This window comes from Toxotes jaculatrix, chromosome 7, assembly GCF_017976425.1.
Source record: "Toxotes jaculatrix isolate fToxJac2 chromosome 7, fToxJac2.pri, whole genome shotgun sequence".
NCBI classification, from domain to species: Eukaryota; Metazoa; Chordata; class Actinopteri; family Toxotidae; genus Toxotes; species Toxotes jaculatrix.
In genome coordinates, this window is record NC_054400.1 from 23,160,797 (window position 1) to 23,171,900 (window position 11,104).

The 11,104-nt window shown below is 39.4% G+C and overlaps 1 protein-coding gene across 4 annotated transcripts in view; it reads left to right on the top strand.

Moving 5' to 3' along the window:
* Window positions 1-9,461, top strand: part of arvcfb (ARVCF delta catenin family member b) — a 104,835-nt gene extending 95,374 nt beyond the window's left edge. For 2 of the 4 annotated variants that reach the window (XM_041042991.1, XM_041042992.1), the window contains 3 exons: window positions 2,499-2,590; window positions 4,465-4,577; window positions 8,684-9,461. In XM_041042991.1, the coding sequence (XP_040898925.1) occupies window positions 2,499-2,590; window positions 4,465-4,566 (194 nt within the window). In that variant the 3' untranslated portion in view covers window positions 4,567-4,577; window positions 8,684-9,461. Of the gene's footprint in view, window positions 1-527; window positions 582-2,498; window positions 2,591-4,464; window positions 4,578-8,683 lie in introns of all 4 variants that reach the window. The other 2 variants (XM_041042993.1, XM_041042990.1) reach the window with 2 other exon arrangements.
* The last annotated feature ends 1,643 nt before the right edge of the window (window positions 9,462-11,104 follow it).

The following is an 11,104-nucleotide window of genomic DNA, read 5'->3' on the forward strand; positions in this document are numbered from 1 at the left end:
GTTAAATGCTGCAGTAATGCCATTCATAGGAGTCAAAGACAAAGCACATGGAGCTTTGAGCAGCACACTGCTGCTGTTGCACCAAAACCTGACACCCTCAGAAAGTTTGTTTTGAAAGAATGTAAAGAAATGTTGACGAACTCCTCCACCCTTAAGTAAGTACTTATAGCTGTATCCAATCAAAAAATGAGGGCAGAGGTTTTGTATAACAGCAGCAGTATGTGTGGGGGAGGGACGTGGACTCGTGCAGTACATTGGCCCAACAACAAACATCTCTTGACAGAGGAGTCAATAGCATAGCAGCAGGTTACTGTCCCAGTTTTTTGGCTTTGTGCCCCTCTTTTTTTTTTTTTTTTTTGCATCCATACATGCACATGAATCGCGGCGCTCATGCCTGCCCACTCTCAGTTTTCATTATTCAATCACTGGCCGAGAACCATTACCCTGAAAAGCAACAGCGTTTTGGCTCAATGACTCAGTTTGTGTATGTGCCGCTTATGTACAAATGGCATATGAATGCTTTTCAGGCACCAGGAAATGTGGCAGTGGTGATATGATACCTATGGATGAGCTGGGTCCAGGTAAGAGCCAGACTGCATGATCGTCGTCAGCCAAAGAAGAACTAGCTCTCCTCTAATCTGTCTCCAGTGTCCCATGGTGTCTTCTGTGATTTGACATCTCTTCTACTAGTTATTTAAGCGTTGCCAAGATGTTTTTTTTATCCAAAAATTCAGACCACTGAACACTCTGATCTCGGTATGACGGCTTTGGACCGAGCTTCTGCCTTGACACTCTTTGATGCTGTATGCAAGACCCCTCTCTTGACAAGATGTTTGTACAAAGCTGGGCCTTCATTAGAAGCTCAACACCAAAAGATATGGATTTTTCTCCACTTACTGCATAATAAATACAGTTTTAATATATCATGGCAGCTTTTCTCGGCCATGCTCGCAGCAAAGTAAACAATCCTGCTTTTGTTAAAAATATAGAACTGCACCTCTCACAATCCTCCTTTTCATACGTTAATAAAATCAAGAACACTGTGACTCCTGGGGGTGATACATAGACTAAGAGCCATGAAGAGGTAACTTTTTAGAGGTAGAGCCTCTGGGCCTGTATCTATGAAGCGTCTAAAAATCCCTCCTAGGAATTGTGCTGAAAATGAAACTAGGACTAAAAACACTCCTACCTCAAAGTAGGACTTGAGACTTATTTATGAAGCTTTTTACCCTTGTTTTCTACAAGAAGTAGAATTACTGCAAGGAGAGGGTTTGATGCTGCTGTTCACACAGCCACAAAGCAGAAAATATGATGAGGTATTGTAATTTTCATACAGTTTAAAATATTAAACTGGGTTAAAAACATTTTATTTTATACATGTGTAGGCTTAAAGTGTATAATCAAATAATCTGAGTAACTGATTTAATAAAGCAATAATGTATATGCAATATAAAACAGAGATTAGACTTAGCTACATGACCTATGCTAGATGTCCTTATCCAGTCACATTGTTTTACAATTGTAATATTTGCACCACGTTACATGTAATGTACGATGCTGCACAGCAATAATATTGTTGCACTTGACCTCATGTTAACTTGTGTGACCTTACGGATTAGAAAGAAATGATTGGTGTGATGTCGCCTAGTGCAGGGAAATACACTGTAAAGCTTAAACATGTCTGTATTTCTCCTCTGTCTGCAGTTTTAATGAATAAATGAATGAATAAAGAGATAAGCCCACATTCTGTATGAATGCACTTCACACTGAGTGGTGGAGAAGTGATTGACTCTGTGCATTATCTGAGGAGCTGTATGAGTGATCAAAGTTTGATTTACTACTGCTGAAACTGAAGGTTGTTACAGGCCCAAATGGTTACTGTTAAAAAACTACATTTTTCTTTTGCGTCTCACTCAAGGTTAGCCAGAATATTTATCAATATTTGCCTGGTGTCTCTCACATAATCTCATATCTCTTGTGCGTGTCTCTGCATAAACACCATTTTTCCGTAGCTCTCCTGAATATTGGCTATGATAGGAGTAATTTTCTAGGTTAATAAGGCTGATAAAATTCTTCTCTACTTGAATTCCTAATCCAAAACGTAGAACCAAACAGAACATGTGTCACTCTGAGAAGTTTTGGTTGGTTAGGGCAGATTTCATCCTCTGAAATGCTTCAGAAATAGAAATGTGTGAGACGGTATTGAGGACAGGCTCAACCACAACTTGCAAGTACATCATCTGGTTTGTTTTAGAGATACTGTGATGGTAAATATGAGTGCCAGAAAGTTTAGACAAGCACAAACTAAGAATGTGGAGGCATCTTAAGTCTGTTTTTCTGTGTCCAACAAGCACAGAAAAACAGCACAGTAAATGTTCCTTTAAGTTATTCAGTACAGTTTAAAGCAACATTGTGAGTTATTTGTTAAGGGTATTTTTTTTTTTTTTAAATCAAGGATGGAGAGGAATTGGCTGACCGTTGTTCTCTGATTTTATTAGATGGTTACTCCACCATTGACCAGAGGGACAAGGACTGCAAATACAAGACAGGCGACGGCTCAGTGGACCTAACAGAACGAGAGCCATTAAAGGTACAGACAGACGTCTTCTGATCTCTTGGGGCATTGGGGCACAGAGGATGAAATAATAATGTGTCATTGAAATATTATCACATGTCCTCTCCCTCTGTGTCTCTCTCTTTCCCTCTCTCTTCATGTTTCCTGTGGTGGTCCTCATTAGAGGCTCTTAATCCTATTGATTCTTTAAATAGGCTGGAAGTTGTCATTCTCTGTTAATGTTTCCCGCCGCAGCTCAGCGCTGTGGACAGCGTCAGATCTGCAAGCCACCAGTTAATTGGGTGTAAGCGTTTGGCGTCTGTAAAGTAATTAATCTGAGACTGATTAAAAGAACCGCCAACAAGCGCTCCTCGTGGAGAGGACCCTTGCCTTGGCAGTGAACAGACTGCTGCGTTATCAGGTGGTTGTCTGCTGATTATACAGCCGTTTCACAGTTTCGCAGCCACAGTTTGTTTATTGTCGAGCTCATTGGTAATCCAGCCTCAACGAGGAGTCACAGGATAATGGCCTGAGAGGATGCCTGGCATGTGTCAGATGACTCTCAAGTACTTTATGTTGTTTATATTTGATCTATTTCATTTCTAGATGAATGGGATTTGCCCTGTGGGATTGTAAAATGACTACAATTAAGAGACCATTAAAGTTAGTTCGGCATATGTCTCTTTAGATGAATGGCCATTTAGAGTATCTGCCCCTCCGTGCAGGTTAAAACTAACTAAACTTAAAACTCTTTCCAAGGCAAAGTTAGAATCAGATAATAATCTGCAGTTTTGGGCATTTTATCAGTTGTTACAAAGGAAGCTTAACACCAGGCTGAAAAGCATTGATTCACTGCCCTCTCTGGTTGAGAGTTTCAGTTTTGTTTCACCTCTGACCTTGTCAGAAACGAGCTCAGTTGTAGCTCTAACTACACCCAGCTCTGATGCCACTGTGAACTGACTGGAGCACATCACTTCTATATCACTTGATGTGTGTGTGCATCAAGTTAAACCACTGGAGGCCTGCATGGACAAGATTTTCATCTGGTGTTAAGTTTTTTGAAGTCTTTTCTACTTCATTTTGTGAGTGAAGAAGAAGTGTACTTTTTCTGAATTATTACCACTCTGTTTTAAAAGGCCTTCCTCTGTTCATTAATAATAACATTTACACATAATTTACACCTATATGTATATCTAACACATTTATTAGTAATATAGTTATTATTATTATCATTATTCTGAGGAATCCTATAATCAATCATTGCAGTTTTGTGAAGCAGAAGTTTAGTGACACATCTTCATGTGTGTAGTTTTCAGTGGTAAGTTTCAGTGTCACGTGATGTCTTATAGCTGTTCAAGAGGCTTTACAAAGACAGGTACATGGTTTAAATATATAATAAAGCAGCCATTATACAGTAGCAGCAAAGAATAGCAGCTTCTTCAGTAATCTATTTTTTACTTTTTATTTTACTCATCAAATTTAGCTTAACCAGTTAGAGCTGAAGTTATACTGTCACATCTTGAAAGGGCAGATACTTTTACCACTACAGGAGTAATCACAGCATAGTCATGTTTGTCTTCAGAGTGCATAGGCCTTCTGGTGTTACTCTAAAGCTTTCTTCTAAGTCTTCCGTCTGTACTTCCCGGAGGTGTTCTGCCCGCTTTGAATGCAGCTTGGCTGTGAAACTGCTCTCTCCCTCTTTCATTTGCATGTTTTGGTATGCTGTTTTGTAATCACTCTGACTTCTTTCCAAGCTTTCCTTAAGGCAGGGATCTAACACTGGCTTCTCTGATCCTGGATGCATGTGTGTGTGTGTGTGTGTGAGTGTATTTCTGAAATGTATTGACCTCTTCTTGTTTTGTTGTGTTTTTTTTTTGTTTTTTTTTTAACCCGTCCTCCCGTGGCCACAGAATGACACAAATAGGAAACACTATATCAGGAGTAACAGGCCTGCGGTCAGTCTGGTGGACGCTTGTGATGTTAAGCCCCAGCCTGTTGACTCCTGGGTCTAGATGCATGCATGGTAGGTCTGAAATATAAAAGCACAACAAAAAATAACAACCTTCACCTTATGAGTTGGATAGTAGCATCCTTTTCATTCCCTGTTTGTTCATCGTTTCCGCCTGTTTTCCTTTCACCCTCACACTGTGTCATGTGGACCTGCTGTCACCCTGCACCCAGAGCAGTCAGCTGGAGAAGTCACCTTGGTCTTTACATGGAAACCGTCACCATTCACACCACCACCAAAATTTTAGATTTTATGTAGAATTTCGTATTTGCACTGTATTTGATCTCGTATTTTACACGTGCACTTAAGTTGCACACACATTTGTAGACTCAGGGAAAGATGATGCGCCAAAAAATTAAATTGTCTGTTAGACTGACCACTAGACCGTTAGATTAAAGTTAGATTGACCGCAGAAGAGAAAACGTCTTAAATAGAGGGACAGTCACAACCTGATGTTGGTGTCTCAGTGTAACAGAATGCCAGGGAGGGCTTTAATAAAAATATGCCTCATTTGTTATAGTTTAATTGACTGTTTACTAAAGTACTCCCTCAAACACAGGCTGTTCAGTCGTAGCTTAGCAACCATAACTAAGCACAGAGAGTCGTCGAGCTGTAAATTTCTCCACATGCAGAAGCGGTTTGCAGGGGGCTGTAGTTTGGAGTGTGGTGTCTTTTCCTCCAGCTTTTGCAAAAACCAAAACCACTAGAGCAGAAGTGTAAGAAATAGAATAAGCAGTGTTGCTGCAGCCATTAGCCTGTCACGACTTCATGCACTGTGTATCATTTCTTCAGTGTGTGGACGCTGGTCCTGGATGCTGCCAGAAGTCAAGCTAACATTTGCAGCTCTGTCCTGCTCATTGATGTATTGCAGCAACCCCAGCCAAAGTCATCACCCAAAATAGTGTTATTTTTGCCAAACACGTTCATCAGTCCTCATCCCAAAAGCTTGAAATATTAAAAGTGAAAAAATTCAGTTTCAAAATGTGAAACAAGTGTGTAATCTAAGCTGATCGGAATATCAGAATCTGTTCCTTATCATACTATGACTATAACTAGATCTACGCAGCAATACAAGAGTAAGCTGTTTCTTTATGTACGTCTTCTGCATGGATCATCAGTTAGTGAAGTTTGGATTCTTACATTTCTTTCACCAGTGCAACATCCAAATTTTCAACACGCCATTAAAAAAACAACAACAACAACAACAAAAAAAAACACCACAATGACTTCTCCCCTCTGTAATACATGTAGAAACGAGACAGGCTTTGGTCTGTGTTTACAATTCAGCACCACCTGTCTGATTGAAATGTACGCCTAGCTTCACTCAGTGCTTCCCCTGACAACCTTTGCTGGAATTGGTTGCAAATGATGAAGGAGAATCATTCTTCTGCACTTCAGATGGATCCTCCAGAGACTCGGTTATCCCTTAATGAAAAGCAGTAGGGAGAAAGAAAAAGATATGCGCACACACAGAGACACACACATACACATACATACTCACACTCTCTTCTCTGTCAGCATTGTCGTACACACCACTTCTTGGGTCAAAGCAAGTTGATTTCAGATAAATAATTCATGTACATTGATAAGTTGATGATAGAAGCTAACACATATAATGCGCAAGCACAGAAATTCACACATTATCCACTCACACATAATATGCAAAAGACAGAGATGTAATGTGAATTCATATGAGGGTGAGCTAACATGAATTTACAAACATTTTGAGGTCTGATTGATACTGATACTTGATTTGAATATTTTATATTTAAATTCATGGTATAAATGATTATTAAGTGGCTTCTTATGTAACTGAGAGGTCCATATTTCTAGTTAAGTTGATGAAAAAAAAATTCAGCTTCACTGTGGGGTTGAGAAATTTCCTAAATGTCTCAATGTTCTTATTAGAGAAAATCAAGTGTATTTCAGCCGAAACGTTTTTATCAGTTTCAGTGAATAGAGCTACAGCTAAAGTCACTAAAATCTGATGGAAACGTTCTGTTGATACATTTTTTTAGAAGCAGGTGAATTTCTTAGTTTGCATCATGTTTTCATGTTTGTCCATCTTAGCTGTAAAGCAACAGTAGCATCATTTGTTACTCAACTCACAAGGAAAGACATCTAAATTAGTAATGTCTCAGGCCTGTGCATATTTTAATTAGAGTGCATTAGTGAGTGTTTGCCTCATGGTGCTTCACTGAGTTCCCAAACTGACCCGCTATTATATGTTCCACTAAATGACTTTTGCAAGGCTGCCAAATGACCTGGGTGAGCTTCAGTAGTTGTCATTGTTGTATTAGCAGCATTTCTGTCTCTTCCTGCCTCCTCCTCACCACTGTTGTCCTCTCCTGTGCCAGAGGTCTCCTGTCAGACCTCGCTGGCTCCCTCATTGTCGTTTTCCTATCTCAGTCATCCTTGTCAGTGCCCATCTGTTCAGTTCTTTCATCTCCATCCATCACATTATCATAGCAAACACATCACAGGGTGAAAGCTGAGATGATTTTTTTTGGTATTCACTGTAATTTTGCCACTTTAGTAAAAACCAGCTACAGGTAATACAAAGAGTGAACCAACAGGTAAGTCATTTTCACTTCACTCAGCACATGCAGGATTTCATCCAGCACATTAAGCATCTGTTTTGCTGTCTCTTGCCTTCATTCACCATCTGGACTGTCATCATGGAAGCATTTGCTGACACTGACAAGATTTGTCAAGTACTGTGATAGTGCTAAGTGACTGTCTAGCTGTCTTACATGCCTAGACGTAAACTGGAGAGTTTCATTCCAAATTCATATTTAGTGATGTCAAAATGGTGTTCCAACTCTGAAAAACCCAACTGAAACTCAAACTAACTTTTCCTACTATCAAGAAATCCTATGCAAAGACCAAAACCAACTATGACAATAACAAATATTGACTGTGTAGCCACAGAGTTCCACTTATAAGCAACTAGGTGTGTGTTAATGTCAGCTGAAAATGGAGTTCAACAGATGCACTATTGAATACTGTTTGAGAAATGTTTAAGATATTGCAGGTGATAGGGATGGAAAAAGACAGGGTGTAACATGTAGAGAAAACAAAACAGCAGAGCAAATCTCAAATATAGCCTGCCTCAGCCACTGGTGGGCAGAGGTCCTGCAGCATCCTCAGTAACTGTACTGTTCATGGCCACATTTAGTAACATTCATCCAAGGTCCTGTGTCTGGCCACCTGGCAAATGTAAAGCCAAGATTAATTTACCTTTTTTACTCTGTTTTGGTCTCCACTCGAAAGTGAAGGAAATATCTGGTTCGTTAGCTGCTAAATGTATTCTAGCACACAGTGGTTTTATCAGAGCTATTTGGCTGAAAACAGTGGACTACAGTGACTAGAAACAAAGTTAGTGATACTGAACCAAAACAGTGAACTTCCATCCATCTATTTTCTATACCTCTTGATCCGTCAGGGTCACGGGGGAGCTGGAGCCTATCCCAGCTGACTACAGATGAGAGGCAGGGTACACCCTGGACTGGTCGCCAGTCAATCGCAGGGTTGACACACAAAGACAGCCACACACACACATACACACACTCACACCTAGGGGCAATGTAGAGTAGCCAATTAACCTAATGCGATTGTGAGAGGATGCCAGAGTAAAAAACCCACACAGGAACAGGGAGAACATGCAAACTCCACACAGAAGAGCCCAGACCGGGTTTAGAACCTGGAATCCTCTTGCTGTGAGGTGACAGTGCTAACCACTGCACCTCCGTGCCGCAACAGTGAACTCAAGGGGCAGAAAACCAAAACAAAGAGCTGAAAGATGCTTAAACGCTCCTTGGAGCTGTGAGGGGCTGCAGTTGGTGCTGATTTTCACACTTTTAATGTAAAGTTATTGCAACTTTAAAGCTTTACTTTGTAGGAAGAAATGGGCTCAGGGATAAATGCCATGGTAAGGGTTGGGACGTCTTGAAAGTTCATCCTTTAACTCACTATACAGTATTTAAGTTTCCATTTGTCATGAAGGATGCAATTTTTACAGTGAATATATATGTTTTTGGACTGAAACTCTTCATTTATTGTTATTTCAAACTCAATTGGTGGTTCTTCTAAGATTTTTCTCTTTTGTTCATGTGCTTCAGGCTTAAAATAACAACAGATCGACACCCCAGCTAGAGGAGGATCTCTCATATCACCACTGCCATTTCACATGGAGCTTATCTTTGGAGTTGGACTTTGTACAGAAAAGAGGATTTTAAAAAATAATGATCACAACAGCAACTACCCAGCAGCAGCCAGCATTCTCATGCTTTTCAGAAAAAAATGAAAAAGAATAAAAAGTGACTACTCCTACTACTTTCTCATATCTACATTCCCACTGGACATCATGTGAATTTTACAGTGTTGACTCTTTGTTAAGCTCTACTGGTGACAAGAAACGGACAGAGGCCGGTGCTGTGGAAGGAATGGACATGTAGCGGGTCGACAGAGTGAAATGAAGGAAGTGAATGAAAAAAGAAGGAAATGTGTGGGAGACAAAATGGAAAATGGATATTTTTAATTTTGGTTTTCACATTTGAAAGAAGATTGTGCCTCAAATTTTGTGGGTTTTGGAGAATTTTTCTTTCAGGTTGTTGTCAGGTTTTTGGTATTTTGAACAGGTTTGGACTGGTATGTTTGAAGGTCACTGAATGTTTGTTTTCAGAATAGTGTGATGGACACGAGAAAGGAAAGTTAAAAGGAGAGAAACCGAGCCTGAGAAGAGCTGTAGCATTGTGGATAAACATGTACTCCCAGCAGCCTGCTCTCATAGTTTTACAATCCATTTGGTTCACTGTGTTTTTTCAAAAAAAAAAAAGTGCACTGAGATGCTTTGAAATCAAAAGTGGTTAACAGGTGATTGATGTCCATTTTATAAAATGAGGAGTCTGCAAGTTGTGGTCTGGAGAAAGGAAAGTGACAAAGTTTGTACACCTGATGGAGTGACAGTTTTTGTTAACACTGCATTGCAAAAGTAAGCTGAAATGGAAAGACTTTCTGTTTCGTCAAGGTCAACATGTATGAGCCAAGTGGCATGTTAACCTTCAATCACAGAGCTGTGGTTACATGTGTAACCACTTCAGTTGTGTAGCGGCACGGTTCCTTGAGTTTCCTGGTTGGTTGCTCTTTGTCAATGATGTGTATTAAAGAGGATATAAGGCATTTTGTTTATAAATGATTTGTGTTTTTGAAAAGAGAGGCAGAAGATTGTTCTCTTGTTGAAAGGATAGATCTAAAAGCATTTTTTATTTTTGTTGGGTTTTATATAAATGTATATTAGGGTCAAAAGGAAAAAAAATGGAAAAATGAAGGAAAAAACAAAACAAAAAATGACAGACTTCTTAGTTGTATATTAATATCACATTGTTTGGAAAGCACATCTCATTTGATAAAGGCTCACCATGTTTGTAAGCAAGAAATAACCACGTAACTTAAATGTGTGTCAAATATTGTCGAGTTATGCCGACGATCACCTATTTATATTTTGTATTTGTCAAAAAAAGATTACAGAAAAAAAAGTTTATCTGCAGTGTTCTTTCTAAAGGTAATGAATACATCTTGTCTGGCAGCCCCTGCATCTTCAAAACAGACACTATGAAGGGGTCAAAGGGTCAAATAGAGGTAGGAGGAGAAAAGAGATGGCAGTGTTAATAAAAGTCCCTTCATTTTTCTTCCCAATGCTTTCAGACCAAGTTACCACCACCCCTTAACCCTCCTTCACCGGTGCATCTTAAAGAGAAATATTCAGTCGTGAGCATGAAGAAAATCTGTACAGATGTTTATATTTTATTCTTTCCAAGTGCCAGTTTTTTTGTGGTGTCATTTGGATATTAACTAATTCATTCGTGTGCAGGAAGAGAGAACAGATGGACGAGTGGATCAGGATATTTAAGGCAAAATAGAAGAGTTGCATCACACTGTATAAATTAAAACATCAAGTTTGGTCATATAGTATATATTTTTACAACGTTGTAGGGTGGGAAGTTGAGATGTAGAAAACAAGAGATAAAGAATCCTATTGCCATTTTTCTCTTTCTTGGTGAGACTGTACTAAAAATCCAGTGCTAATGTTCACAGTCTCCTTTCCAGCCTCCTGTCTCCTGATTCAGCTTGAATAGGAGACAGAGAGAGAGAGTCCAGTCCAAGTTGGTATCACTCATGCGTCATTAAGGCGAATGGCATGTGCCTGCATTGAAGTCTGATTTTTCTTTGTGACGTATGTGACTTTATAAAGCTTGCATATTTTACACAGTGTTTACAAAAATGTACGTTGTGGTAAAAATCAATAAACTACAAAAAAAACTTACTGTATAAAATTTAATTTCAGAGGTTAAAAAAAAAGTTATAATAATACCCAGCATCCCTTTTGTGTGTCCTCAGAAGTGTGTGCTATCATTGGACAGTACTGAACCCTCACAACAAAGACCCATATGACTGTCTATTCCTGACTGCACTATGCAGTACCACAACCAAAGGATCCAGAGGTGTATTTGCATGCATTCATAAAAGGGGCTTTTGGTTTT